Source organism: Lytechinus variegatus, chromosome 2 (genome assembly GCF_018143015.1).
Source record: "Lytechinus variegatus isolate NC3 chromosome 2, Lvar_3.0, whole genome shotgun sequence".
Taxonomy (NCBI): domain Eukaryota; kingdom Metazoa; phylum Echinodermata; class Echinoidea; order Temnopleuroida; family Toxopneustidae; genus Lytechinus; species Lytechinus variegatus.
Window position 1 is genome coordinate 64,549,383 of NC_054741.1, and position 27,972 is coordinate 64,577,354.

Genomic DNA, 27,972 nt, shown 5'->3' on the forward strand with positions numbered 1-27,972 from the left:
CCTGACCCATTCTTTTGTCAATGATGAAAATGGGAGTACATGTATTAGAAAGGAAAAGATGCTGAATGGGTTTGCTGCTAAAAGACAAAGCCAAAAGTGGCACAGAATTCTGTTGAGGCGCCTTTAAAGCGATCCCATTCCTTTTGAGGAAATTTATTCAAAACCTACTTCCTTTTCAAATAATCACTAAATCTGCACTGGAATAAGTTTCTGCATCCTGAAAATTTATAAACATTATGCAGACATCCTCTAAAATACAACTGCCATAAAAAGGCTGGGGTTGAGAAAAGGGTTTGTTCAACGTGTTGTACATAAATATGAAATAATAGGCATTCCCATTTTAAGGCTTTACCAAATCGAAAAATCGCATGCACCACGAACCATCATCTCTGCGCACTTCGATGCGAAAGTTAATTTTGCAGAAAACGCATTCAAAGAAAAGCTTTTTTAAAACCAGCAATAAGTGCACCTACAAGGAGAGCAAATAATTTACCGGTGTCTTTGTTCTATAGTTCAGGTTCCAAAGTTTCATTCCGTATCTTTACATTTTCCTAAAGTGAATTATTTACGCCACAGTGGGCATCGTAAGAGGACGGTTCGTGGTGAAATCGCGAGGCGCGATAGCAGACTGTATCTGTGCAGAGAGGCCGGTTCGTGGTGCGTGCAACGAATTGTATTCTAAAAACATAAAGGAATAAAAGGATAAACAAGTAGATCAAGGATGTCCAAGACAAAGTGGAGTATAATAAATCTGAATTTGGTAACTTTGTTAAGGGATGGGTGGGGTGATGAAATGAATTGTATTCACACATGTCTGGGCTTTCTTCTGATTTCCAAGGCCCTACCACACAAAACTTGGTGACTGACCGTACAATTGATGTATAAGATCGATTGCTCATGGTGGGTGACCAATGCTTTCCAATGTAAAAATCAGCCCTACGATCAGATGCCAAGCTTTAAATTACATGAAGCAGGAGCCTACAAGAACATCCACAAATATAAGCCATTGGTTATACATAAACTGACAAGGCATCTATGACAAAATGGGAAATCCCAAAATCCCATACTATATCTGTATTCAACCCCCTACATGCTAGAATGCTTGCCATGATTCACCTCTGATTTCATGTTCAAAGAAAATTTGCCTTTGCTCTAAGATTATCATGGCTCAGTACTTTAAGGTGAAGATGGAAAAAAATTGGGGACGGGCATACAAAAATTTGGATATTCTTATGGAATTGCATTAACACCAACATTTACCATACTGAGGTACACCTAAGTACAATACTGCAGTAAATATTACAAAAAGGGATGGGGTGGGTTCTATGTAGAAAATGTGTTCTTTCACTGTATTTGACAATTCTGCTCTTGAGACCATTTTTTTTTAGGAACTTATTTTTTTACACCACGGTACATACACAAGCAGCAAATTTAACCTTACAGCTCATATATTTTCAAAAGTCACCACATCCCTTTCACATTACAAAATCAGACTGGGTAGGAGACGAGGACTAGCTCCAAACATCGCAAGAATAGCGTCCCTTTGATTGCATTTTCTTGATATAATCCTCTGCCTCTGTTTGGGTCTTGCCGCCCTCCTGACAGATGATCTCTCGGATGGTACGCTGGACATCCGGTGCCATGAAGCGGGCATCACTGTAAAGAATTAGGGGTCAAGTCGAGTTGATTAGTCATTATTGACCATAATTATTCAGCTGACTCTTTATCCTTGGCTGCCCAGAGGATGCATATTGTATATATGTAAATAATTGTGTAATATTGTATCAACTTCTTTGATGCATTCTTTAATTTGTCAATTAAATAGTAATGAAAATAAATGAAATTGGGATAAAGTTTGAATTGCTTGAGGCTGCCAAATTCTAATTGTCTGATGGGGAATTTGACTTTAAAGGTGAATTAAACTTGTTTTGAGTAATGCTTGGATCAAATCATACTTGTTGAAAACAGTGTTTGACAGATCATTGGGTGTATATTCTAATTGAATCACAACAATGGTATCTCTGCCATAATTGTAAATTCCTTGGAAACATTGATTCTGATTAGCTTCCAAACTCTTGTTACCATGGCAGTTGACAATGTGGCAAGGTTACCACAGTTAATAACTCTTTGTGAAAAATGGCCCAAGGTGCTGCAGGCAGATATTCGTAAAGTCTGTTTTTAACACTAGGAACAGCTTTGTGAAATGACCCCCCCAGTTGACTTACCCACAGACATAGATATGACTGCCTTTCTCCAGCATACCCCATATCTGCTTCTGGCACTTCTTCATGAGATGCTGCACATAGACCTTCTCTGACGTCTCCCTGGAGAAGGCTACATGGACGTCTGTCAAGGTCCCGTTCTTCGTGTACTCCTCCAGCTCGTCCTTGTAGATGTAGTCTTCGGTGCTCTTGCGACAGCCGAAGAACAGGATGCTGTCACCGACCTTTTTGGCTGATGGAGGCGAAGAGATGAAAAGGTATGATAGATATTATTATGAGACTAATCAACATGTGAGATAGTCAGATATGCATAATTCAACATCAAAAATGCTAAAAGATCCCCCATTTTTACTGATCTATTGTCTATGTCATGGAAGTCAAAGTGCATCTTTAGTCACCATACCCTCACAATTCGTCTCTGGCTTGATCCAGATAAAATAGTCATAACATTTTCATTTTCACATGCTGACTGTAATCTATAATTTGTCTAATCATCAAAATGTATCTGGAACATAAAGAATTCTATATATTTCATCTATTTGCTATGAATTTGTTAATTAATTATTGAAGTATTCTTATAACACTTATTCTGTTTTTGTACATTTATACATATGTATATATATGTTTGTTATGTTTATTATCAGAAAATGGAAGTGAAATAAACTAAACTGAAATGTGAATATTATTACACTTCGAAGTTCTAAATGATACTCTTGGCAATATGTCTAAAACATGATTGAATGTATGATTATTGTATTCTTTCTGATTGGTATAATACTGAATTCAATTCATAACCTTTGTGATGTATTATCCCATGCCCAATCCCAATATGCTATGACCACTATTACTACTTCTACCACTCACACATTGTGCAAAGGATTAAGATTTTTTTCTTAATCGCTTAAAAAATGGTAGGTCAATTATTCTAGACACTCACTCTCGTCTTTCCTGTAGAAGTCCCTCTCTTGGATGAACCCCCTGAATGGAGCCAGACCAGTACCTGGTCCAACCATGATGATTGGGGTGGTGGTCTTGAATGGTAGCCTGAACTGCGACTTGCGCACATAGATGGGCACTCTGTGGGTGTTCTCAGGCCCATTGGGGATCTTATCTTTGAGCCAGTTGGTGGCCACGCCCTTCCCTATCCTACCCGTGGGCGTGGTGTAACGGATGAGGACCGCAGTGATGGAAATTTTGTCTGGGCTTACCTAGGAGAACGAATTCAAAATACGATTGGTGCTGAATAAGGGTGGCTACATTGCTAGATCTGTTGCATAGATATATTGATGAATTCTACCATATTTTATTCATTTATTCACAAGACATCTTAAAGTTGGCCTCTCTGCAAACCAAGATGGATTTGATGTTAATGCGTCTTACCTTTGGTGATGAAGAGATTGAGTAATATCTGGCATGCAAACGAGGAAGCAATTCGCAGAGATGGTCCAATGGAACCTTGACGGATGGAAGGTCTTCTAAGATGGCAACTATGTTCCGATGGCACTTGATCACCCAGTCACTGTATTCTTTCTGAAATGGGTATAGACCAGACAAAGTCATTAATGATATGGTAGTAAAATGATAGCATGATTGAATCTTTATCTATCTGGCACACATAAAGATTCAATATACAATATACTTTAACATACTGCCAACATCATCTTACCTTGCCCTCTGGAGTTGCAGAACTCATGAGAAGTAGTTTTTCCTTGTCTGCAGGATCGGTGGCATACTCTGAGATCTCCTTGAGGACATTGGTTCTAGGACATGAGGTGATGTCCAGGTAATGAGAAAAGGCAGTCTGGTAGCTGGTAGGGCAAGGGAACGGATGCTTCTTACTGGCCTCCTCTGTTGAGAAAACAAGAACAGTATACGTTACAATACCAAGGGAAGTCCCACAGGGCTAGGGGTGACTCAAGGACATTGATCCTCGAACATTTGGTGACGTCCATGTAAACGGAAAAGTCATTTACTGGCCTCCCCTGTCAAGAAAGAAAAAATCACCTTGAACTCTTTGAGAAGATTACTAGTACGAAATGACTCAAGACTAATTCATAAACCATAAACTGGAATGCGAGAATGGAATCTTCTTTTCGGCTCCCACTGATTTCATGCCAACAATATCAATAATGAAATTTAAATGTATGGTGGAAATGTCAATCGTGTTTTTCTGCATCTAATGTTGTTTAGTCTGCATGAGGTGAGCTCTTACATGTAGAGGTAAAATAATTACCTCCTATAAAATTGAAGTAACAAAATTTTCTGTGGTGAATGAGCCTGTGCAATGCTAGTGATTCTATGCAGAATTAAACCAATATCTCTATTTTTCAAGATTCAAAAATCTTAAAACACTTTCCAGTCATTTTGGACAGTTTCTCTTAATTTAATCACTTGACAATCAAGATATCTTACCATCAACATTGGTTAGGGTGAAGACCCTACTGAGATCGGCATCCAGGATTCTACCAATAGCAGCGACTAATTCAGGATCATTGGTAGGATACACAGCAACGTGGTCACCACTCTCATACCTAGGATAAAGATTGGAAAAATGGAATTAGTCTTAAAGCCTCTCATATTATTTTGTAATATTTCAAATGTTTAGTTCGCCATTCCATTTAATTACATTATAAGAGAACTGTCAAGATATTTCGTTATTTTAGTGATAATATTTTAGAAATTTCATCAAAATTAATTTTGACTGGGCACCTGATAAACTACAAAAAAAAAATGAATTTTTGTATTTTTGGTGTTAAACAATTTTTCAAGTACGGAATGGGCTGAAAATGTCAGAATACATATTTTGTTTATTGTACATCCTCCTGATATGCAATCATTTAATTTGTCAAATAAGAGTTAATAGGGCCATATGTAAGATAACTATTCGAGAAAGGTGCATATATTCAAATGTATCACTTTAAAATTAGACTCGGTGCTATGAAATCAATACAATTTGGAATAAAATTCTCTTTTATTCCTACTAGGAGGCTCCAAAAGCCTTAAATTTCAATTTAAATATTTACACCATATTTCAGAATGTTGATTGTTGAGTTTTTGCGGACAGGAAGCCTCAAATGCAATTACGATTTCAAAATCAGATCGCAAACAGATTGTGTACCGTGTCCCAGGATTTAATATAGATGTTCCATACCTGATTCTTGAGCCTGAGATGTCAAATTCAATGTGCATACAAGACCTATCTCCACCTTGATGAAGCTCACGGTTGACAGCGATTGGTGCCAGGTACGGGTTCTTGGCATCATAAGGTCTATAACACAAAGGTATATGAAATACAATTGCTATTTATTGATTGTATAAATGAGAATCTTGAACAGAAAGAATCATCCCAAGCTAGAACACAAGCTGTGTTCACACTGTTATATATGTACAACAGATAAACAAACATTTAGACTATTGGAGACTTATATCATGATTAATTACTGAATACAAATTCCTAGCAAAATTGTGAGTTTCATGCATATTTTATCAGTTTTCTAAAACCTTATTTTATGTATATAATTACATATTGAGGTGAAAATCACAAAGGCTTGACTAAAGAGCTTGCTATAGCTATGGTTTTGCTATTTGGGATGTAGGCACTGCTTGCCAAAGTGCCAATATCTTGCATGTTGTTAAATTTGCATCCGTTTGGAAATTCATGTAAATAAATCTCTCTCTCAAAAAAAATAGCTTGAATGGTATATATATACTTACGGTTTTTGGTTCCTGAACGAACCATGCCGAGCCACTTCTCCAGTAAACACCTTCTCAGGGACATCTTCGGTGTGTTCAGTTACAGCATATTGACGTATACTGCATCAAAAGAAAAAAAATGAAATAAGAATGATTGAAGGGGAAGTGTGAAAGGAGGAGAGTGTATAGTAAGTATACTGAAGCTGTATTACATGTAATTCATAAATCAACAAATCCTAAAACAAATCAGACCAATGAATGTCCATATCCTAACTGCCTCTCTATTGGAAATTCGGAACCTGGCTTTTCAGTCAAATCAATCCTAAACTTATTCTATGGTACATGACTTCTAGTTACAGAAATACTTTGAGGCTAATTGTAAAAACTTTCTGCACTTCTACAACATATTGCATTACTGATTGTAATATGATTTGAACAACACTTATTTTTAAAAAATAAATTACAATGTTTACAGAACTCTGAAACAATTGTTATTCAAAGAGAAAATATATTAATTTGTTAATCAAAATCTGGAAAGTAGAACATATGTCACCATACTTGTCCCATTTACCATATTACATTGAATAAAGAAGTCAAGAAAGATATATCATTTGACTGAAAATACCATTTGTTGGTGAGGGTTAAGTTCCAATTCAATGTTACATGTAAGACATGATAGAGTTTATTGCATATCAAAATGGTTCAATGAACGCAAGATACAAATGAAGTGTCACATCTTAACTGACTAATTAAACAACATCTGGAACAGCCAAGCGGTAAATTGCAAGCTATTTGAACTTTTGAAATATTCTTTGACAGAATCAATTAGATATTAAATAATAATATTTGAATTTGTTATTGAAATCCTTTGATTCTGATCCAGTTTTTCTTGATTGAAGATAAGAAAAAGAACTACTACCTAAAACCCTTTGTTGATCCTTTGTATGCATTATATGTATGAATGAAGTACATGGTTGACATCAATGATTTTTTTTCATAATCAAGGTTTATATACACATTTAATTTAACCTAAAATCCACCAACCTTGACTTTGCCTGACTAGCGAAAAAAACAAAGGGGGGACAACAAAATGTTTTTTATTTTTAAAGCAATATGAAAAACAAAAAATGTGCATGACCAAAATTTTGCCCAAAAAATCTTCATCTAATATCAAAGGAGGAAAATGTAAGAGCATACAATTATTTTGTGATATTACAATTGTACATCACTTTGAATTTGAGGGAGGAAGTACACTGTATCATGGTAAAATTTAAGATTAATAGGACCAAAATCACTGATCAGTATATAAATGTAAAGAATGATTCAGCACTAATATATTTACTCACTATTCATACAGAATACAAGCGGAATATGACATATGGATGCTTAACATTATAATGTCAATAGTCAAGACAAGTGTAACATACATGTACAATGTACTTTGCCCTCCCAAGTGAAACTTACAGTATGAGGCCAACTGTGTGTATTGGAAGGTCATTAATCATTCATTAGATTGTACATCAATGTTCAATCTCTAAATTCTCTAAATTCTCTATAAAGGTGACATGACCCAAAATCACTCCCTACTGTACATATTGTACAGTATGTGAAATTAATCTGCTCCAGAATCAAGATAAGGCTCTCTTTATCCATCCCTCAAAAAAAAGGAGCAAAGTCTGTTTATTTGACTCTGCAAATGATAAAGACCAGAATACGAATGTGAATCAAATTAGAGATCTACTGAATCCCCTGAAGCAAATCTCAGCTATCTAGGAAAATAATCTGGTATGAGCTCTGCCAGAGAGCTCTGTCAGAGATATTGATCACAAGATAACATACATGTAGAAAGTTTCACTTGTTCCATATATTACAATGTGCTACATTGTACATGTATGTTACACTAAAAGTCTTGTCTTAAAAACAAAAGAAGATACGGACATTGATATTATTCATGCAGCATATATAAAGGTGATATCTCTAGATGTATTATCATAAGGTGTGTTTACACTAGCCTAGTCAGGAAAACTAATTATGATATCTTGTTCAGGCCTAAAAACACACAGAAATTATACCATGTCTTTGAACCTGCCTGATCCAGATAGATTTCTCATAGTTAATGAGCATGCTACAAGACTTTCTCAGAAGAATGCATAAAACTTCTTACAATGTACATCTAATTATTGTTTTGCACTGATAATATCCTGTGATCTAGGAAAATAATCCCTTGAAAAATTGTGTTATTTTTTAAAGTACCAACTGATTTGGGGTAATTAGGATGGGGGACATTTTCTTTGGGAAATATCATGTGGACAGGTAAAACATCTGGTATTTTCCCTATCAGGCAAGTGTGAATACTCCTATCTGAAGCCTGCCTAAAGTAAGGTTTGGGTGGATCATTGATATTATTCATGAAGCACCAAACACCCATACATCTCAACTTTTATCTGCCTAGGAAATGATTTCATTTCATTTTTATTCTTTATTTTTGTTGGGGGGGGGGGGGTGAAGCTAAATGAAGCTGCAACATTATTGTAATAATGTTGATAACATCATTTTAATTTTTCTCCTACACATGTATGAAATAATATTCCACAGGGAAATACAATAAGTGATGAAGGTGATACAAATTTCAATGAAATGCTGTTCATTGGACATTTTTTAATATACACGGTAAATAAGCGTAATTTATACAGGAAATCTGCATAAACCATGGGTTCAATCAATGGCTTTAAAACCACCTTTGTAAATTCGGGCCTTCGAGTTAGAGGAAAAAGTATGCTTTTGCATACTAATTACACATATATTTACATTAGACAGAATACAAAAAATGATGTATTTACAGACAACAGAACACATTTTTATTAATGCCATTAAAAAGTTACAAAAAGATATACTTTTTAATGCAAATTTTATATCTCTTTAGGATCGTGTAACTGTGTCATTTGTAGGTGAAAGGCAGTGAAAAATCAGATTTACACCTTTTGGACATGTATCTAGACAAAAATATATATTCTTCATTGATTGGTTTAACTTGAAACTTGATGCCTAGGTGTCTGGTTGCATGGAATAGCTGTACTTGTTTTGAGCTCATCAGTAACAAAACTTCCTTAAGTTATTTTCTCATGAAGATGATTACACACAAAGGAGGAACCAAAATTGTTTGTTATGCATTTTTCTCTTGTTTTTTGTTTTGATTTATTTTTGATTTATTTTTTATTTTGTATTATGTATTTTTCTCTTGTTTCTGGTTTTGTTTGGTTTATTTATGTTTTATATTTTTATTCTAAAAAGGATAGGCCTACTCATATGACAATCTGTGCTTTTCAATGTTATGAACCCCCACTTTTAAATCAGTGGATTAATTAAACAAATGCAGCAGGTGAAAATAATTTACTTCGTACTCTGAATCTCAATCGTATTTTCTGAATGGCAATATACCAGCGTGAAATCACCTTTCATAAAAATCTATAATATTCCATATTAGGGTATGGATCATGTGCCTTGTTGATATATGTTAGTAGAATAGGCAGGGAGCTGCACGTGATTGTAATGTTTATCTTCAGCAAATACATGAGTGTTGACATACTGATTTTGCAATTACCTATATGTATAGTCATAAAAGTACACTTGTACACATGATAAGACATTGAACTCAAAAGACATACATTGTACATACAACATGTACATGAATGATAAATGCAGAGGGGCGGAACGTCAGGCTCATACAATGAAAGTGGAGGGACACCTATTGTTTGGCAGACAAAAGGTGCCCCTCCACTTTCTTTGTCTGAGCGTGATGTTCCGCCGCCTCTGGATAAATGTCTCTAATCTCTCCAAAAGATTCTAAAATACATGCTCATTTCATTGCAGGGACACCCTTTGGCACTCTCTCTTCCCCCTTACTTCTTTCCTTGCCACCATATATTGTAAAGGATGTTCCCGGTTATGATTGGGTGCATCCCTATCTGTGCATATTTTAGGCCATGCGCGTTGACGTCACAATAAGTGAACAGGTGAGTAATCAGCTACAGGGATCAGCTGATTTTTCTAGTCATCTGCACTCTAACAGCAAATCTTGATGTATTATTATACAAATAACGAATAGGCATGAGTGCGATGGTGCGAGATTTCGCATGAGGTGAAAGAAAGATGCTCTATTCGACGAGGCAATAGCCGAGTTGAATAGAGCGTTTCTTTCACCGAATGCGAAATCTCGCACCATTGCACGAATAAGAATATTCGCTATTTGTGTTGTACAACGCCTCGGAATCTAGCGAAAATATGAAAAAAAACAAGAGTTTTTCCATCAAGTAATCTATGAAAAGGGAGCAAAAATATTGAAAGCGAAAAGCAAAATCCCACAAGCCGGGCCCACAAGTGCACATGATCTTGGACAACATTGCGCATTTAGCCAGCGGGCTGTACGCGCATTGTCACCTTATTTAATGAAATCGCATTGTGACGTCACCTCTTAAAGCCGTGCAATGGTACATTTTGGACGGTACATTTTGGATGGTACGTCTTGTGTGCAACGGTACGAATGTGTGACATTCAGCCTCCCATTTGATCGCGTACAACAAGCTAAGTAGGCATTGTACAATATTTAATGATGCTATTAGCTGAAATAATCTATGGACCAACTTTTTAAACTTTTTTACTTCTTCAGAATACTGAAATCTGCAGTGTTGCAAAGTCTGACGAACTTGACCTAAAGTTTGATTAAATGGGATAGTGATGTAGAATTTTTTGTAGATCAACATTTTTAAAAGCACATGTATTTGCTCCAAACAAGAACATGAACCCCAAATTTTTAATGATCATACCTCTTTAGTATACCTTTTTCTGCAACCATGCAATATTTTGTGAAAATGGCATGGGTTTTGAATAAAGTGCAGCACTTATTGAATTTCTTAAATTTATCATAAATTTCAAATTTTTTTAGATATGTTTTAGTTATCTTTCACAACTTATTTTGAAAATTGAAGGTGCTGCTACAGAATAGCAAATCGAGAGGATTCTTTATCTTTATATAATTCTGAACTATACTGTAAAATTTGGAGAAATTTAGATGGATTTTGACTGAGTAATGATATCATGGGATATAAAAATGCAATATTATTTTTATTGCATATTTCTTGAGACCTTTCAAATGGGTGAACTTCAAAGCTCAATAGCAAAGAATCAAGCACATGGACCCAAGTTAATTTTTGCATATTTGGAATATTTAGGTGCTAAAGAGACTCTGTGCAAAATTTAGTGAAAATGACACGGATTTCATTTTGAATATGGAACCTTACCACTAACAACTGCATACTATACAATTAGGTCTGCTGGCTTATTGAGTCATATTACCAAAAATACCCAAAGACTCATGTACGCTGAACAACTCAAAGATAAATGAAGATAAAAGATTTAAAATCTTGTCTGTACCTACATGTAGTTGCACAACTCAAACACAAACATCGTCATAGGTTAAATACATAAATGGAAGGTGGTCACTTCAAAGGTCAATGTTGACTGTATGTCCAGTATCCTTTGTGGGAATTTCAGAATTGAAAAAGCTCACACATGTGCATTAAGTCTCATAAGCCCTAGAAGTGAAAACTGATGTATATTTTATGTCGGATCTTATCTTACTCCAAACATACTTGTTGATTTAACACTGAAATAGAAATGTATATGTACCATGTACATGTATATGTGGATCAAGTGGAGCATTTATCATTTCTAGATCATTGTGATGTTCAAGCCCTCTCACAATCAATTAAATATTTGAAGCTTTTGAATTTTATTGGTATCCCGAATTTGATGCTTGCAATATATAAACTTTTTATTTCCTACAAGTTCCTTGCATTCAGATAATGCAACATTGAACAGGCTTTAAATATGTGTATGCAACTAAATCTGTAGAGGAAGTTTTTTCTTTCAAAACATTTTTTTTTTTGCAGTTTCTGTTTACCTTGATTTTTTACAGTACGAGAATCATGTACTGAAAAAAATACTACCATCTCCAGGGCATCAATAGTACCCTTCCGGAATAAACCAGTTTACTTAAGCTAATCATTACACTCAAAATTGGCAACACAATAACAAAATCACTGTTTAAAAATGCAAACTGTCAATTTTTATTAAAATTTTGCTACTATCATCAATCTTGAATCATATATATCCATATTCAATTAGTTAAAAATATAAAAATGAAAAGAAACTTTATTAATATTGCCTAATTGAGGAAAAAATACAGCTTAACATTGACCTTATTATAAAAAAAATGTGTTCAATAAAGTATAAGGACTTACTTTGATTCATCTCCAGTTGCTTCTAATCCATAATATTCACAGACTGCAGGCCAGAAACGATCTTTCCATGTTACAAAATCTTCCTCAATACTATGAAAACAAAACAAAATCATTCATAATGTAGCCAGTGAGTATCTCCATGCTTTAAAGATTGTTTATTTTCACTACATTCTATGAAATTTCCCCCAGTACTTTACACTTAATTGTGTTCAAGTTTAACTTACTGAGATAAAATGGTTCAACAATCAACATCCAAAATAACTGTTTGGCTTGATAAAGGAGGAAGCAAGTTACTACATGTATTTTACAAACCATTTTATTGAAGTGAAATAAAATGGCCACATCAATTTATTTTAAAAGAATCAGTACATACAGAGATAGGATTTTTTCAATTGGGTAAAATACTTAATGTACCTTTAAAAAATTATTGAACTTCGAATTTCATGGAGGTAAGATACCATTCAGGTGATATATGGAACATGGTCTTAGTTGCTTTATCAGATTTTTATTCTCATCAACGAAGAATCAAATCTGATTTTTGTAGATCAATATTACTATTAAACTAGCATCTCAATGCAAATTGGATTGTTGTCAGAAGGCAACCGGGCTTGTACGAAAATCACTCTTACTTTGTGCTATTAACAGGGAACACCAAGGGATTCTCATTAGGAACAAAGTTCACACAAATATTTAGCATGTGATTTTTGGAGCATTCACATTATTTGCCTTTTGTTTGCAAAATCTTCATGTATGTTGACTGGCTGTATTCTATCAATGGTACACATACATTTGCACACACTCTGAGAGACCTACATGCTAAGAAATATATCAAAGGGCTACTTACTTCTGATCATCATCTCCTAATCCAAGTTCAAATATTCTTTCCCCACCAAGCTCCTCTAATCGTTTGTCCAAATACTTGCCCATGGCATTATAGTGTTCATAGGTCTTGTTGCCAAGGCCAAAAACCTATAGAAAAACGGAATATTGAGAATAAATGACCAATTGCAGATAAATAAGCCCGCATTATTAATTTTAAGGATTTTGTCCTTGATACCGGGGAGCTTTTCACGAAGGACTTGTTGGATGGATTATCCGCCAAAGTCTGCGTTATTAGATAGTTATCGTAGTAACAAGTCAGACACATGTGCTTATCAGCCAATAAAAATCAGGAAAATTGTAAGATGATATAAAATGACTGAAATGTTCTCTTAGTATTATTCTATCAAAAGCTCAACAACGTATGTATTTCCTCAGGAAACTTAAATCATTTAATGTAGATAGGACTATTCTTACTTTGTTCTACCAATCTGTCATTGAGAGCGTTATACATGTATTATTTACATGTAGTTGTGTTGTCTGGTACAGAAGTTGTCGAAAGAAGGATCTTAGGAAAATTGAGAGAATAACCCTAACCCTAAACAAAAATTGTACTAGAAATACAATACTGAAAAACGAAAATCACCCACTCTTCTCCAATTATGTTTTTATGTGTTCACTGTTGCACTCAACGTTTCCTAAATTCCTTTGTTCACCTCCCCATTCAATAATCTCACCACCTGATTTTTCTTTTCTGATCTTTTCTACCAGACAATCTCCTTTACTTATCTTCTTTACTTTTACATCTTTATTTAAAACCTTAACATTATCCTAAAGAATTTTGCTTATATTTGTCACTTTCTAATGGGATGCAATTGTATCTATGCATAAACATGTATGTAATGTTTTAGTGCAAATGTTTATAATGTGAGCAAAACAAATTTCCATGTGGCAGGGAATACTTATTAATAAATATCAAGGAGATTTAGATTTACATATGGACACAGCAGACCGTTATGCAGAGAAATTATCTTAAGGCACTGCACATGAAAATAAAAAGATGCCTGGGCTTATATTTAAAAAAGGAAAACATGAACGAGTCTAGTTATCACCAGCAGTAATAATAACATATTATTATGAGACTTACAAGAATTTATATGGACCTAGGGCTCCAATTTGCTTAGCTATTAAAGATATCATCAAGTCTTGTACAAGCATTCAGATTGTAAAAGCATAACCTTGAACTATATGACTAATAAAATTGTTACTCAGAAGAGCATTACATGTATATTGCTAAATGTTGCAAATGCATAGTGAACAATGATTATAATTTTTGTGTAAAGAAAAAAATGTGACCATATATCTGTCTTCCATGACTACTCACAACCATTCATTGACAACCCTGAATTGATATGTGTTTTAAATGATTCATTGCAGAACTTACAGCATACTTGACCCCTGTTAGGTCACCGTTTCCATCCTGTAACCAATCATAGAACTCCTGGGCATTGTCTGTCGGATCTCCTTCACCATACGTAGCCATACAGAAGATGGCGAGTGAGTTTTCAATGTCAGCTAACTGGGACAGGTCCTCCTGCACTCCAAATATAAATAGAACATTTTTCATCAATATATAACTTTAAAAAGTTAAAAGACCAATTTAAAGGAGAATGAAACCTTTCGACCAAGATAGCTTATGTGAAAACAGAAAAATCATAGAAACAGATCAACGAAAGTTTGAGAAAAATCGGACAAGTAATGAGAAAGTTATGAGCTTTTGAATATTGCAATCACTAATGCTATGGAGATCCTCACATTGGCAATGCGACAAAGATGTGTGATGTCACTCTTGAACAACTCTCCCCATTACTTAAGTATATATTTCACTTAAATTGCCTCTTTTATCACATCTATCAGTAGATCATGTGTTCTTTCTATAGGAGGGCATGTAATACAGATTTTTAAAGAATACATCATGGATAGAGAGTTTGTATCATCATAAGAAAAAGCAAAAAGACACATTATCAGGGTATTTTACAGTCCATCAAAGGGAAAGTTGTTCATTAGTGACATCACACATCCTTGTCGTGTTGCCAATGGGAGGATCTCCATAGCATTAGAGATTGCAATATTCAAATGCTCATAACTTTCTCATTATTTGTCCGATTTTTCTGAAACTTTCTTTGTTCTTATTCTTTTATTTTTCTGTTTCGACACAAGCCTACTTGTTCCAAAGGTTTCATTCCCCTTTAATGTCAGAGTTATGATGGTAATTCAATAAATGTCCCAAACTTGGCCAAAGTTCATTGACCATAAATGACCTTTGACCTTGGTAATGTGACTTGAAACTCAGGCAGGATCTTCAGTAATATTTTTTTACCCTTATGGCCACCATTCATGAACTAGGTCGGTCCATATACTTTCTCCGTTATGATGACATTTCAAAAACATAACCTTAGGTTAAAATTTCGATATTGACTCCCCCAACATGGTCTACATGTAAGTTCATTACCCTTTAATATCCTTTTTAAAATAAAAATATAAAACAAATAAAAAAAACAAGAAAGCAAAAGAAAAAAACCCCAAAACAAGAGAAAAATGCATGAACAGACACAGTCTATTTTTACTCCTCCTTTGTGCGTAAACATCTTCATGAGAAAATAACTATAAGGAAATTTTGTTTCAACTTATTTTTGTTACTGATGATAAAACAAGTACTTTTTTCAATGTCTTTCTAAAAATTTTAATTTTTGTAAATAATTCAAAACGTGTATTGCAAAGTAAATCATAAGAAATCTTTAGTACCAACAAACAGCAGAGCTATTACTAGATCTGTGTAGATTCGTATCATGAAAGCTGCTACTTCACAATTTCAATTTTAATTCTTAAATACTATGTGGATTAAAAAAGTTTGGCCTAATCATTTGACTTGATACAGAAATAAGGCAGTACCGGTAATTCAAGTATAACAATACTCTAACTGTAAAAGTATACAAACTTTCACATTAATCCAGAATCAAGTTCAAAGTAATAAATTTGTTTATTTTGGAATGGATGGCCTTAATACCAACCCTCACACAGCTGTTTAGAACCCAGCTTGAGAATGAATTTATGGGACTATAGGGAGTTCCCTTACCATTTCGTTTTCCTCCGGGTCTGCTACCATGCCCTTCAGACCATAACGCTGGGCTTCTTTGGCCAGCCGACTGGAAAACTCTTCCCCTGTACCCGTCTGGGATCCATAGAAAACAACAACATTCCTACCCTGTATACATACATGGAGAAATTGGTTTGTAAAATGTATGATTCAGACAGACTATACAGAATAACAGAAGTAAAAAGGAGAGTGAATAAAAGTGGAAAGAGAAAAAAAATAGATGAGGAAGAAGAGGAAGACAAAGAGGAACAGAAGAAGAACAAGAATAAGGGAGAAAGAGAAGAAAAACAAGAAAAAAATGAATAGGGATTTAAAAAAAATTGCAACACATGGTTCCTACCCTCTATTTCGAATGTAAATCTTTTTTAGTTGTTTTTATTTGGTTGGCCATTGAGATACATAATAGTAGAAATCTCTTCATAAGTCATAACTACAGTGTATTGTCATGTATTTTAAACTTGCTCTATTGAGTGTTAGGCAACCAACTGAGAAATCTTAAAACTCATGCACAGTCTACATGTATCAGGAAGTGTCATAATGTCAAAAATGTTAAATTTCTCCCGAAAAAAGTATAAATTTCCTGTTGATTGAAAAAGGCATATATTAGGGTAGGATAAAGTAGTAACATATTATGTGGTAATTTAACAAAATAACACTTGAGCCTGAGGTATCCATTTTTTTTATTTGGAGCCCCAACTTTATTCCCCCTTTCATCTGAATCTATTTCTCACAATATGTGAGTTGCTAATGAAAATTCTTTTAGAAATACATTTAAGTAAAAGGGATTTATTTATTCATGTCATGAAAAAAAATCTGTTTTCATTCTGACAATAATGGTTATTCAGGTCATATCATGACCCAGGGAGGTATTCCAGCCAACCCAATGAAACCAAAATTTCTAAAATATTGTAAATATTTTGGGACATCGTAGAATGAATAATTCTGCAAAATTTAATACATATCTCTAATACTTTTTTGGGTTGTCCCCTTGTCACCCTGCCATTTCACAATTATCTGCATTTGGTATTACATGGTCTATGAGGAAACTGAATACCCATGATGCATTAAATTTTATTAACTACGCATGTGCCTAATGGTTGAAAAATCATATAAATTTTGTATAAAAAGATGCCCAATACCCAGATGCAAGAAAGTCATGAAAGCTTTGGAAGCATATATTATCCTCAAAACTAACATCACCGACTCCACATATCCCATACACTTTGTGTGACATTGGGTGTTCTATTTCTTTTAACAATTTTGGACATTACCATGCATGTACCTCAAAGATCATAATGAACAAAAATATACATCTTTACAGTACTAATAGGCACACAGGATTATCAATTCAATAATTTTCTGCATCACATGAGAACATAACCTGAACATAGCACTTCCAAAGTCTAATGACATATCTCCCAATCTGCCCATGAATGGTCTACATGTATATTCATATGATATTATTTATCTTTTATCAGGTGTATACAGTCTAATGGACTTAACTTAAAAAGAATGCTACTTACAGATGACTTCATTTTCTGGATAAATCCTGACCCACTGGTGGAACTCATAGTCATTGAAGAACTAAGAAAGAAAAAAGGGGGGGGGGGGATTTACATCAATTACATGCTAATCAATGAAATGATACATTATAAGCATTCAGCTTTAAAGGTCAAGTCAACCTCAGAAAAATGTTGATTTGAATCAATAGAGAAAAATCAGACAAGCACAAACCTGAAAATTTCATCAAAATCGGATGTAAAATAAGAAAGTTATGACATTTTAAAGTTTCGCTTATTTTTAACAAAATAGTTACATGAACGAGCCAGTTACATCCAAATGAGAGAGTTGATGATGTCACTCAATCACAATTTCTTTTGTTTTTTATTGTTTGAATTATACAATATTTGAATTTTTACGAATTTGACGATTGGGACCTCCTTGCCTGAAGCACAAAATGTTAAAATAATGGAATTCCCCGTGTTCAGGGAGGAATGAAACTTCATTTCACGTGACAATGACGAGAATATCAAAATATTTCATATTTCAAACAATAAAAAACAAAAGAAATAGTGAGTGAATGACATCATCGACTCTCTCATTTGGATGTAGCTGGCTCGTTCATATAATTGTTTTTGTGAAATGAAGTGAAACTTTGAAATATCATAACTTTCTTATTTTACATCCGATTTTGATGAAATTTTCAGTGTTATGCTTGGTGAATTTTTCTCTTTTTATTCAAATCAAGTTTTTGTTGGGGTGGACTTGTCCTTTAATATTGAAATACATCAGTAATATTCAAACTTGCATAGATCTGGTCATATTAATGGACAAGTTCACCCTCACAAAAGTTTACATGAATGAGAAGAGAAAAATCCAACAAGCATAATGCTGAAAATTTAATCAAAATCGGATGTAAAATAAGAAAGTTATGACATTGTAAAGTTTTGCTTAATTCAACAAAACAGTTATATGCAATGCAAATCCTGGTCAGTATCCGAATGAGGAGACTGATTATGTCATCCACTCACTATTTCTTTTGTATTTTATTATATGCATATAATATGAAATATTTTTATTTTCTCCTTATTGTCAAGTGAAACAACTATTAATTCCTCCCTTAACATGAGAAATTAGCATTGCTTAATACTAATACGGTTTAGTAAAGTTGGTCCTAATTGTCAAATATATAAAAAGAAGTATTGTACAATTCAAACAATAAAAACATGGATCATTTCATCTTTCACCTCATGAAGTATTCTGTCCATTGCACTCATGAACATTCACCATTTGTATGATATATTATTTCCCATTACATACATGCAGGTACATGTAATCAATAGATGTCAAATTTAATACTGGACTTGACCCATGGCATGAACATGATTTGTGACTTAGACTTCTCTACATACCAGAAAGCATTCAGCATAATGAAAAATGTGCAGAACCACACAAATGAAAATTTCAGGAAAACAGTTATCATATCCTCTATAGAACTACATGTACTTCCTTCATTTTAAGTTTCAGTTGGTGTTTATTTCTTTGCAATGTACACAGTATTCAACCTGATGTAGATGTTATTTTGATAATATAAGCAGAAAATCAAAAGAAAAGGTTGACCAAACAAATCCAAAGAGTAACCAACTTCTTGATATCTTTATGTTTCAAGCTCATCCAAATGTCAACTTCTGTAAATTTCCTTTTCAGAAAAATTGATAATAGTAATTTATACATGCATGTACATATATAATCATACACATCAATTCATAAATGATTGTACATGACGAAAATATTTTCAGTCATCATGACCCATTAGTGGCCCCTAGCAAAAATCTACTAAAAGTGGACCATATAGGAGCATAAAAAAGGGTCATACAGTGTGTATCAGAACAAATTTGAAGAAGCAATTTGTTTCTTTATCAATATGACACTCTTTTATGGGCCAATGGGCAGCAACTAAGCAGATTTGAATAAATAGAGAAAAGTCAGACAAGCCTAATATTGAAAATTGCATCAAATCAGATATTTATGTAATATTAAATAAGAAAGTCATGATTTCTAAAAGTTTTTGAAACTATTCAATTCCTGAACCATCAAAGAACTGTCTCTATGCCTGACATAACTCCCCTAAATTCCCAAATTATAAACAATACTTTGTCATTTTAAAGAGAAAGCATTACTTTTTTTACAATTTCATACCTTGTAATGGGATTAACAAGGCCTTCTGTCTTGCTCTCTGCCTTTTTGCGGAAGAAGAACCAGTAGACACCTACTCCTACACTTAGACCAAGAAGGAAGATGTCAAGCGTGCCAATTGCCGGACCAGCCATGGTTTCAGTTGATGCAGCTTCTATCGATTCGCTAGCTTCAGCCTCAGGAAACATGATACTTCATTTACACTGAATGATAAAAAAACATATTTCAATGGAAATTTATTCTGTAAATTGAATGACAATGTACAGGAGTGACACTAATGTGTGCATAATTACATGCATTACATAGATACTAACAATCAAAATCACATGAGTAACACCTCATGTATGTTATAATCCACCAGGCCTTACAGTCCACAATCATTCATGTGTTGTCCCTGATTTTGCAAAAATGAGAGCACAATAGACTTTCATAACAAAGCCACACAAACGCCCAACTTTGGGTCCACATCAAACTATGTACAGCAAAGATGTAGTCATGACATACTTATAATAATGGACCTATGAAGTGAGGGGCGTTAGTCGATTATGAATTCACTAACAGGTGACAATTACTGTCACCTGTTAGTGATATTAATATTCTCTTCATATTTCTTTGACCGTGAATAAGCCAGAAACAGTTTGTGACTGGACAATGATATTTAAATAAATAAATCACTGAAATCATGGGAAATCAATGTGCAGTTCTTTTGTATCTTTGGTAATCTTTAACAATTCCATGTGTTTTATTTGGGAAAATGCCTGCATATTTTAACAGGGCAATATAGAGGCCATTTGTGATTGTTTACCATAATTTATAATCCCATTTTTCCCAAGTTTCTCCATAATATTCCAGATATACGGGGCACATAACGTTTATAGATCGAGTATCTCTGAATGTCATTGATGTCCTACATGTATGTGTGAGCAAAAATGAAAGGATTGAATAACATCCTAGTTTATATCCCAATAATCATATGCTTCTCAATTTTGCTGCTCCAAATCTGTAGCATGCTGACTGAAAGGCATCTTCTGAAACAGGGCATCAGCCAAAAAAAACAGAGACATAATTTTTTTCACATTCCACACTCCATTTGCCTTCCGCCCCTGCACAAAAAACACAATCCAAGCAGGATCAAAATGTACATGCAAGCATCTGGACTTTTTATGCATGGATTGCATTGAATCATGTGCTGCGTGACCGGAGAAGCGCTATAAAATAGACATAAAATGTGGTGCATTGAGCAGCAATTTAAGCTCGTCGATATTGATATTTTCGATAGCTACCGCGCTTCACCCTCCCATGCGTGCACCCTCCCATGCGTGCAAACCGAGGCCGCTGCGCGGCATTCGTCGCTTCGCGCCGACAAGCGTCAGAGTGAACCTGGCGAGAACGTTGGTTGGAACTACCCCTTATCAACCACCTAATCTTCCAAGCATCGTATATGCGAAAATATTCATCACTTTTACCCAGTTTTCGTCTCATTTGTGAAGAAAATTGAGCAGATCAGATTCCCATGTTTCGCTTGGTGACTCCGATTCAATCCGCCTATAGGCCTATATCGACGAACAACGAATACAACGATTTTACATTTGCTCATTTGCACCCGTCTTTTGAAACCGACCACCTGCCAGTGGCGGACCGTGACCCCGAGGAGACAAAGCATTGGGGGGGCACGGCATTGTTCACAAACAATGCAGTGCCCCCCCAATGCTTTGTCTCCTCCGGGTCACGGTCCGCTACTGCCACCTGCGGTACACTAAGTTAACGGCCGGTTCTTGTCGCAGTGGCGAAATATTTTTACTCTTCCAAATCAGTTCTATGCTCTCAACATGCTAAATCAAAAATGATCATTTCACTACTTCCAGCACATGCTCCGGCACATGATTCGACGATTGACAACACTCTGTCAACAGATATTTGTTCTAAAGCCATTTCCTATCAGATTTCTTGGTTTTTCAGCGGGATTTGGGTCTGGTCAATACAATTTTCATGATTTTGATTAGATTTAGAGTCTAAATCTAATTCTACTAAATTTTTACTTTTTATTGCTTCCTTTTTTCTCGTAAAATCGAGGAGATATTACAGGATCATCGATGGTATCTGGAGCATTTTTCTGACAAACCAGCTGTAAACTACAATTTCAATTTCACCCAAGATGTTCTTATTGCCTTTGACTCAAAGCTCCCCCTGGATATCAATGCCAAGCTATTAAAAGCGACTTTGATATATATCACAAAAATCCATAATAGCCGTTCCAGTGCTCTCCTGGCCTGATGAGTCACTATCATTCAGTCGTCAAGATACATATACATCACATGCGGGTTGGACCCGACGATCTCCGAACCAAGCGGAGGGATGAGAACAGAGAGAGAGAGAGAGATTGTTACCGTTTCTATGGACACTGCGCCTACTCTCCCGCACGTATCGTTTGTAATACACAATAATTTTAACGCCCGCAAGGTGATCGGTTTCAAAAGAGGTGGTCGATATGTGGTAGTCTCACCATACCTCTCTGTCACACAAGCCCAAGCAGATCCTCTCTCCCGAGTCCCAATCCCACTACTGCATTGGCGCCCGTGCGGACCAGTCCTTACCCCGCTCCAACTCCAGTCCTAGCGCCCGTCATTCTCCTCTCGATCTTTCTCCCTTTCTTCCCGGTCTTTCTCTTTCTCGTACCCCGATATCCTCTCAAAACTGTCCACACTTCATGGACCACATTACTACAGTACTAATACTAAATTGCTATTAAATCTTACTTTCAACTCACCCTTTTAATTAACTCCAGAATTTCTAAAATTTCAGAGAATTTTGCTCACGATCAGACACCTCTCCGCGTATCGCAGTGCAATGCAGTACACATACAGTATACAGTGCAGTGCGAGTCGAGTGCAGATTATGCAATAACCTTTGACCTTCAGCTGGCCGGCTTGTTTGTCTGGCGTGACGTAAGCGCGCGCTAGTCTTTCTACCTCTGGAGATCGTTGATAGAAAAAAATATGCATTTGAGTTTGATGATGTAATTTAAATCTTTGCGGGAGTCTGAGGAACAGATCCTGAACAACAGAAATGAACGTAGCAGCGCCGGTTTCACAAATTCTCTTTTTACATATTTATTTACCTAGAATCCTCCAAAATGTAGAGCCCGATCCAGTAGTTTTGGGGCCGCGGGAGGGCACTTACATTGACGAGTGGATACCATGCGCGACCAAAAAAAAAAAAACACGTAAAAAGGATGTCTTTTTCACGATAGGGCACGTTACGTATTAAGGGTGTCAAAACACAAAAATAATGAAAAAAGGGTATCTATTTTGCTAGGAAAATTACGTGTTTAGGGTCAAAATTCAAAAATTAAAATGTTTTATAAGGATGTCCTTTTCAGTTGCCTCAACATTACGTGTTTAGAGTCCGATTTGCACGAGGTGTGGAAGGTACGTGGGGTCGTACTAAACAATATGTTGTGTATATAAAACTAACGACCGAGGGACCCGTGACATAATAAAGTATTCCTGTACTTGTTTAGGGGTTCATTTCAGGGAATAATTGCCAAGAGTATCGTTTTGTTCCCAATACTTGTTAATAAAGGGTAGGGTTTCACACGCCAATACTTGTTAAGGGGTGCATTTTCAGAATATGGAAAATACGTGTTTAGGGTGCTTTTCGAGACCCCATGGTCGCGCATGGTATCCACTCGTAAATGGAAGTGCCCCCCCCCGGGTTTGGGGTCAGAGTTTATCAGAAAATACAAAATTACCGACAATGATTTTTGATAATTTTACACCGTCTCCACAGGCGATTAATTTCCTGAATATTATATTGAGTTATACCACAAAATTTGATTTTTGTTTAAAAAATGTCGAAATATTATACGTCACATCTTGTCGATCGATCCCCTCAAAATCTTTGGCTCAATATCTCACTGTATTGTTGTACATGTATTTCAGGTTGGGGTGAAAGGCGTACATGACTTGTACAACATTCTCTATTTCTTTTCCACTGAAGCACTTGACAAAATTTGCTATTTTCATTCCCAACAACTGCTGTCATAAAACAAAGCTCAATGTGATATTTTATATTGGAAATATCTCAGTAAAGATCCTTGGTTTGGTTGGTTTACCGTATAAAAATCACAATAAAATGAGATTAAATACAAATATATAAACAAAAGTGCACATAAAATATACGGATGGATCACTCTATTCACAGCCATTGATATAATGGCTCTGTTCTTCCTATATATAGGTCCGAAATTGTTTAATCCATGCAGCAATCTGTTCGTTTTCATCAAATTTCAATTCAGAAGTCTTTCTCGTGAGTTTGGTAAAGTCACCTCCAAAGGAAAGTTCTTTTTATTAATCAAATAATTAATTTATCTTTTTGGTATACTATTCGTTTCGATCATGCATGAGTTTTTGACATGTGCAGTAATTTTATAAGGGCTCTTTATTCCAGATTTGTAGAAGGCGATGCCTTTAGGTGAGGATATTATATCTACACTAAATAATCTAACATATAACATTAAACTAGTCAGGTCATATTTTTTTATAACATTCTTCCAATGATAACATATCAGAACTATCAAAAATTATGACGTTATGACTACTAGCACAAGTTTAGTTAATTCATGTAAATAACGAAATTTGATTATATGAGGAAATTGAACCACATACATCCATGGAGTTCATATAGTCATTTTCTAATTCTAGATTTGGAGGGATCCATAATATGGCTCAGTTGTTCAGGGTATACTGCCATTGCCCCCCCCCACGCCGCCACCGTCCGACCACTCGCTATTTATTCTTTATATCAAATATAGAATATTTTTCTCGTTATTATCAGCGAAAAAAAGTTTGATTCATATACAAAAATTGAAATAAATTATTGTATAATTCAAGCAATAAAATACAAAATAAATAGTGAGCGAGGGAAATCATCGGATTTCTCATTTGCATTATGATATTATCACCATGTTGAGGGTAATTATGTTCTTTTAAGTAAGAAATGTTGATATCTACTCATCAAGTGACGTCATCTTTTGGTTATCTTTTTTACAAGACCGCCATCATTTCAAGCTTAATCGCTTACGATGGCGGTCTGCATTTTTTGAATAATGGATTTTTTTTCAAGTGAATAATGCATCTTATATTTATTTTTCATTGCTTACATTATACGACTATGTCATTATTGTTTTGTTATTATCTTGTTATGTTTCATATTCATCATGAATGCAGAAATAAGATGAATGAATGAGTGGATCAATCAATCAATCAACCAACCAACCCAACCAACCCAACCAACCAACCAACCAACTAATCAATCAATCAATCAATCAATTGCCCCTTCTCAAATTACCCAGGCCCCGCTCCTGCTTCCAACGATTACGCCAAAAACTCCTCCAACAAAAACATTAATGCACCGTTAACATGGTAAAGTCGAATTAATACATGGAAAATGTGTTCTGCTCCCCCCAGACCCCCCCCCCCCCCGTTCCCACTCTATTCACATGTCTTTGCGCAACAACTATATTTGTAGTCCGGATATTTTGGGCATTTATCGGATCTAATTCAAATATAGCTTATGTGAGCTATATGCACTCACCAAACCACCAAGTTTACCTCTGCTCAGGGGCGAAACAGGGTGCACTTGTGATAGGAGGTGCATATATTATGCTGGCAAATTTGACTAAATGTTGTTTTTTCTTCTCAAAGATAAATGAGGCGTAGAGAGTTACATAATTTTATCTCTTTGTGATGTCTTCTTCATTTTCTTCTTCATCCCAGTTTATATTTTATTTTATCCTCATTTTAAAAAGAAAAGGGATGTACGTTGCCCTATATGGCATGGCGACGCCCCAATCACGGTGCCATCATTGTGTCCATGATATAAGATGCTTATGAACTGTCCAAGGAAATAGTATACCCCCTTTGAATGGTGTAATCAGACGTTTAAATAATTTATATCAGACTGAGCATGGTTTAGAATGTTGAATTAATGAAAATATTAAGACCTATTGCAAAGGACATGCACCCAACAAAAAGTTGATTCATATTGAATAAAAAGATAAAATCTGGCAAGCATAACAATGAAATCGGATGTAAAATAGGAAAGTTACAGCATTCTAAAGTTTTGCTTCAATTTTCACAAAACAGTTATAATGCACATCCTGTATCGGTATGCAATGAGGAGACAGATGACGTCATCCACTCACTATTTCTTTTGTATTTTATTAAATGAAATATGGAATGTTATAATTTCTCATCCTTGACAAGGGAATCAATGATAAATTCTTCCCTGAACATATGGAATTAGCATGTTGATTATAGTTCAATCAATTAGGTTCGTCCTTATTGTCGAATCTGTAAAAATTAGATATTGTATAATTCACAATAAGAAAAAAAAGGATTAACTGAGGGACATCATCGACTGTATCATTTGCATTTCACTGTGTTCTGCATATCATGTTTTGTGAAAAATAAGCGAAACTTTGATGAAATTTTCAGCGTTATATGCTTGTTTAATTTTTCTCTATTTATTCAAATCAACATTTTTCTGGAGTGGACTTGATCTTTAAATTTGTAGATTAGGGAATTGTCGGAAGGAAAAAAAAAAATTCTACATTTTCATTAACTAAGAATGTTTCTCAAAATGAACGACTGTTTGTTTGTTTGCATTTATTTCTATATAAAAAATAAAATATATGCATGCTCAATAGAACATAACGTATAGGATCATAATTATGGAGGATGGCCCATTTCAGCGGTATCATAATACCACTGTTCTTCCATGAGGTCGAATTGTGGTGCTAATGAAGATAATTATAATCATGAGAAGCGTAAAATAAGCAACGAGAACACACAGATTTCACCATTCGACACCATAGAGTCATAAAGATATATATATTTATGTTCGACACACGAATCGAAGTCATAATTATATGAAATTCTAATGAAAGGAATTTATCGTGTGATGCGTGATGCAACATTTTAAATACATTGCTATAAACACAATAATGTGAAAATGGTCACTTTGTGAAACTCAATACAAACGTAAAACACAATTCAACGACCAACTGCGGATTCCATCGCATTGGTATCAAAGCTTTAAAAATAATGTGATATAAATAAATCTGGAGTATAGTCATTAACGAGCTTAATAAGATGCAATAACGTAAAAAAAAACATCGACTGAGATCAAATTGATTAACATTTTAGAAGATCATCATCGAGTTCTAGAATTATGAAACATACTTCACCGGATGACGTACATAACCTATTACATCATGGGAACATCATTATGAATCCGTGTATACGAAACTTTAAAAAATTATACCAAAAATCAATCAAAAGTAAACTCACGCATGATCTTGAAATATCCAACATGTATCGGGTCTTCAGAAGTTCAATGTGAACAAGATATACGGTAGCAGAGAAATAGTTCGGAATGTTTGTGAAAATGCCTAATAGAACTTTGACTTAGCAATGAAGATGTGAATCTATATTTTGATCTGTGGCTCAGCCGCTCTGAGAAGATGGGGATAACAGTAGAGGTTGGATAACCACTGGTATAGGGGCGGATCCAGGATTGACGAGTGGGGAGGGGATTGCGGGGGGTGGGGTTAGTGGTGTCCGGAGTGATGTACAAGCAATATACACCAAGGAAAGGAGAGTGGACGTAATTGGCGGAAACTATAAAAATAAAAAATAATCATATAGAAAAACTTACCCCTCCTACAAAAAAGTGAAAAGCAAACTAGAGGCAAGAAAGTTGTTTTTTCTTTTTGATTTTTAAAGCATACTTAAAATTTGAGGGAATTAAAAGAGAATGGTAGAGCAAAATACGGTCCTATAACATGCAAGAATATAAAACATGATAAAGGGCTGTTTTTTAAGAGTCAATCCGTGCCCGCTTTATTCAAAAGAAGTAAAATTTACTGGCTGAAAATGTAACAGAGGGAGGGGGAGAGGTGGATCACCGGGGAAATGGTGGGACCGAAAGATATATAGAGAGAATCAGAAATGCAGCAGGCATTATTTAAAAAAAAAAAAAACTTGCGTAAAATGGGGATGGGATTTGAAAGCTCTCCCGCCCC

General features: G+C 35.0%; 1 protein-coding gene across 2 annotated transcripts; it reads right to left on the reverse strand.

Moving 5' to 3' along the window:
• Window positions 1-820: 820 nt before the first annotated feature.
• On the reverse strand, window positions 821-27,385 carry LOC121408647 (NADPH--cytochrome P450 reductase-like). 2 transcript variants are annotated; one of them, XM_041600180.1, is made up of 15 exons: window positions 27,239-27,385; window positions 19,890-20,089; window positions 17,714-17,774; window positions 16,170-16,298; window positions 14,478-14,627; window positions 13,059-13,183; window positions 12,215-12,304; window positions 5,937-6,035; window positions 5,374-5,490; window positions 4,635-4,753; window positions 3,889-4,070; window positions 3,603-3,752; window positions 3,160-3,430; window positions 2,226-2,454; window positions 821-1,656 (listed from the first exon to the last, which is right to left on the reverse strand). In XM_041600180.1, the coding sequence occupies exons 2-15, from the start codon at window positions 20,072-20,074 to the stop codon at window positions 1,512-1,514; spliced, it is 2,052 nt and encodes a 683-aa protein (XP_041456114.1). In that variant the 5' UTR covers window positions 20,075-20,089; window positions 27,239-27,385; the 3' UTR covers window positions 821-1,511. The 2 variants fall into 2 exon arrangements, with proteins under 2 accessions (XP_041456114.1, XP_041456115.1); XM_041600181.1 differs by lacking the exon at window positions 27,239-27,385 and adding an exon at window positions 22,654-22,742.
• Window positions 27,386-27,972: the final 587 nt, after the last annotated feature.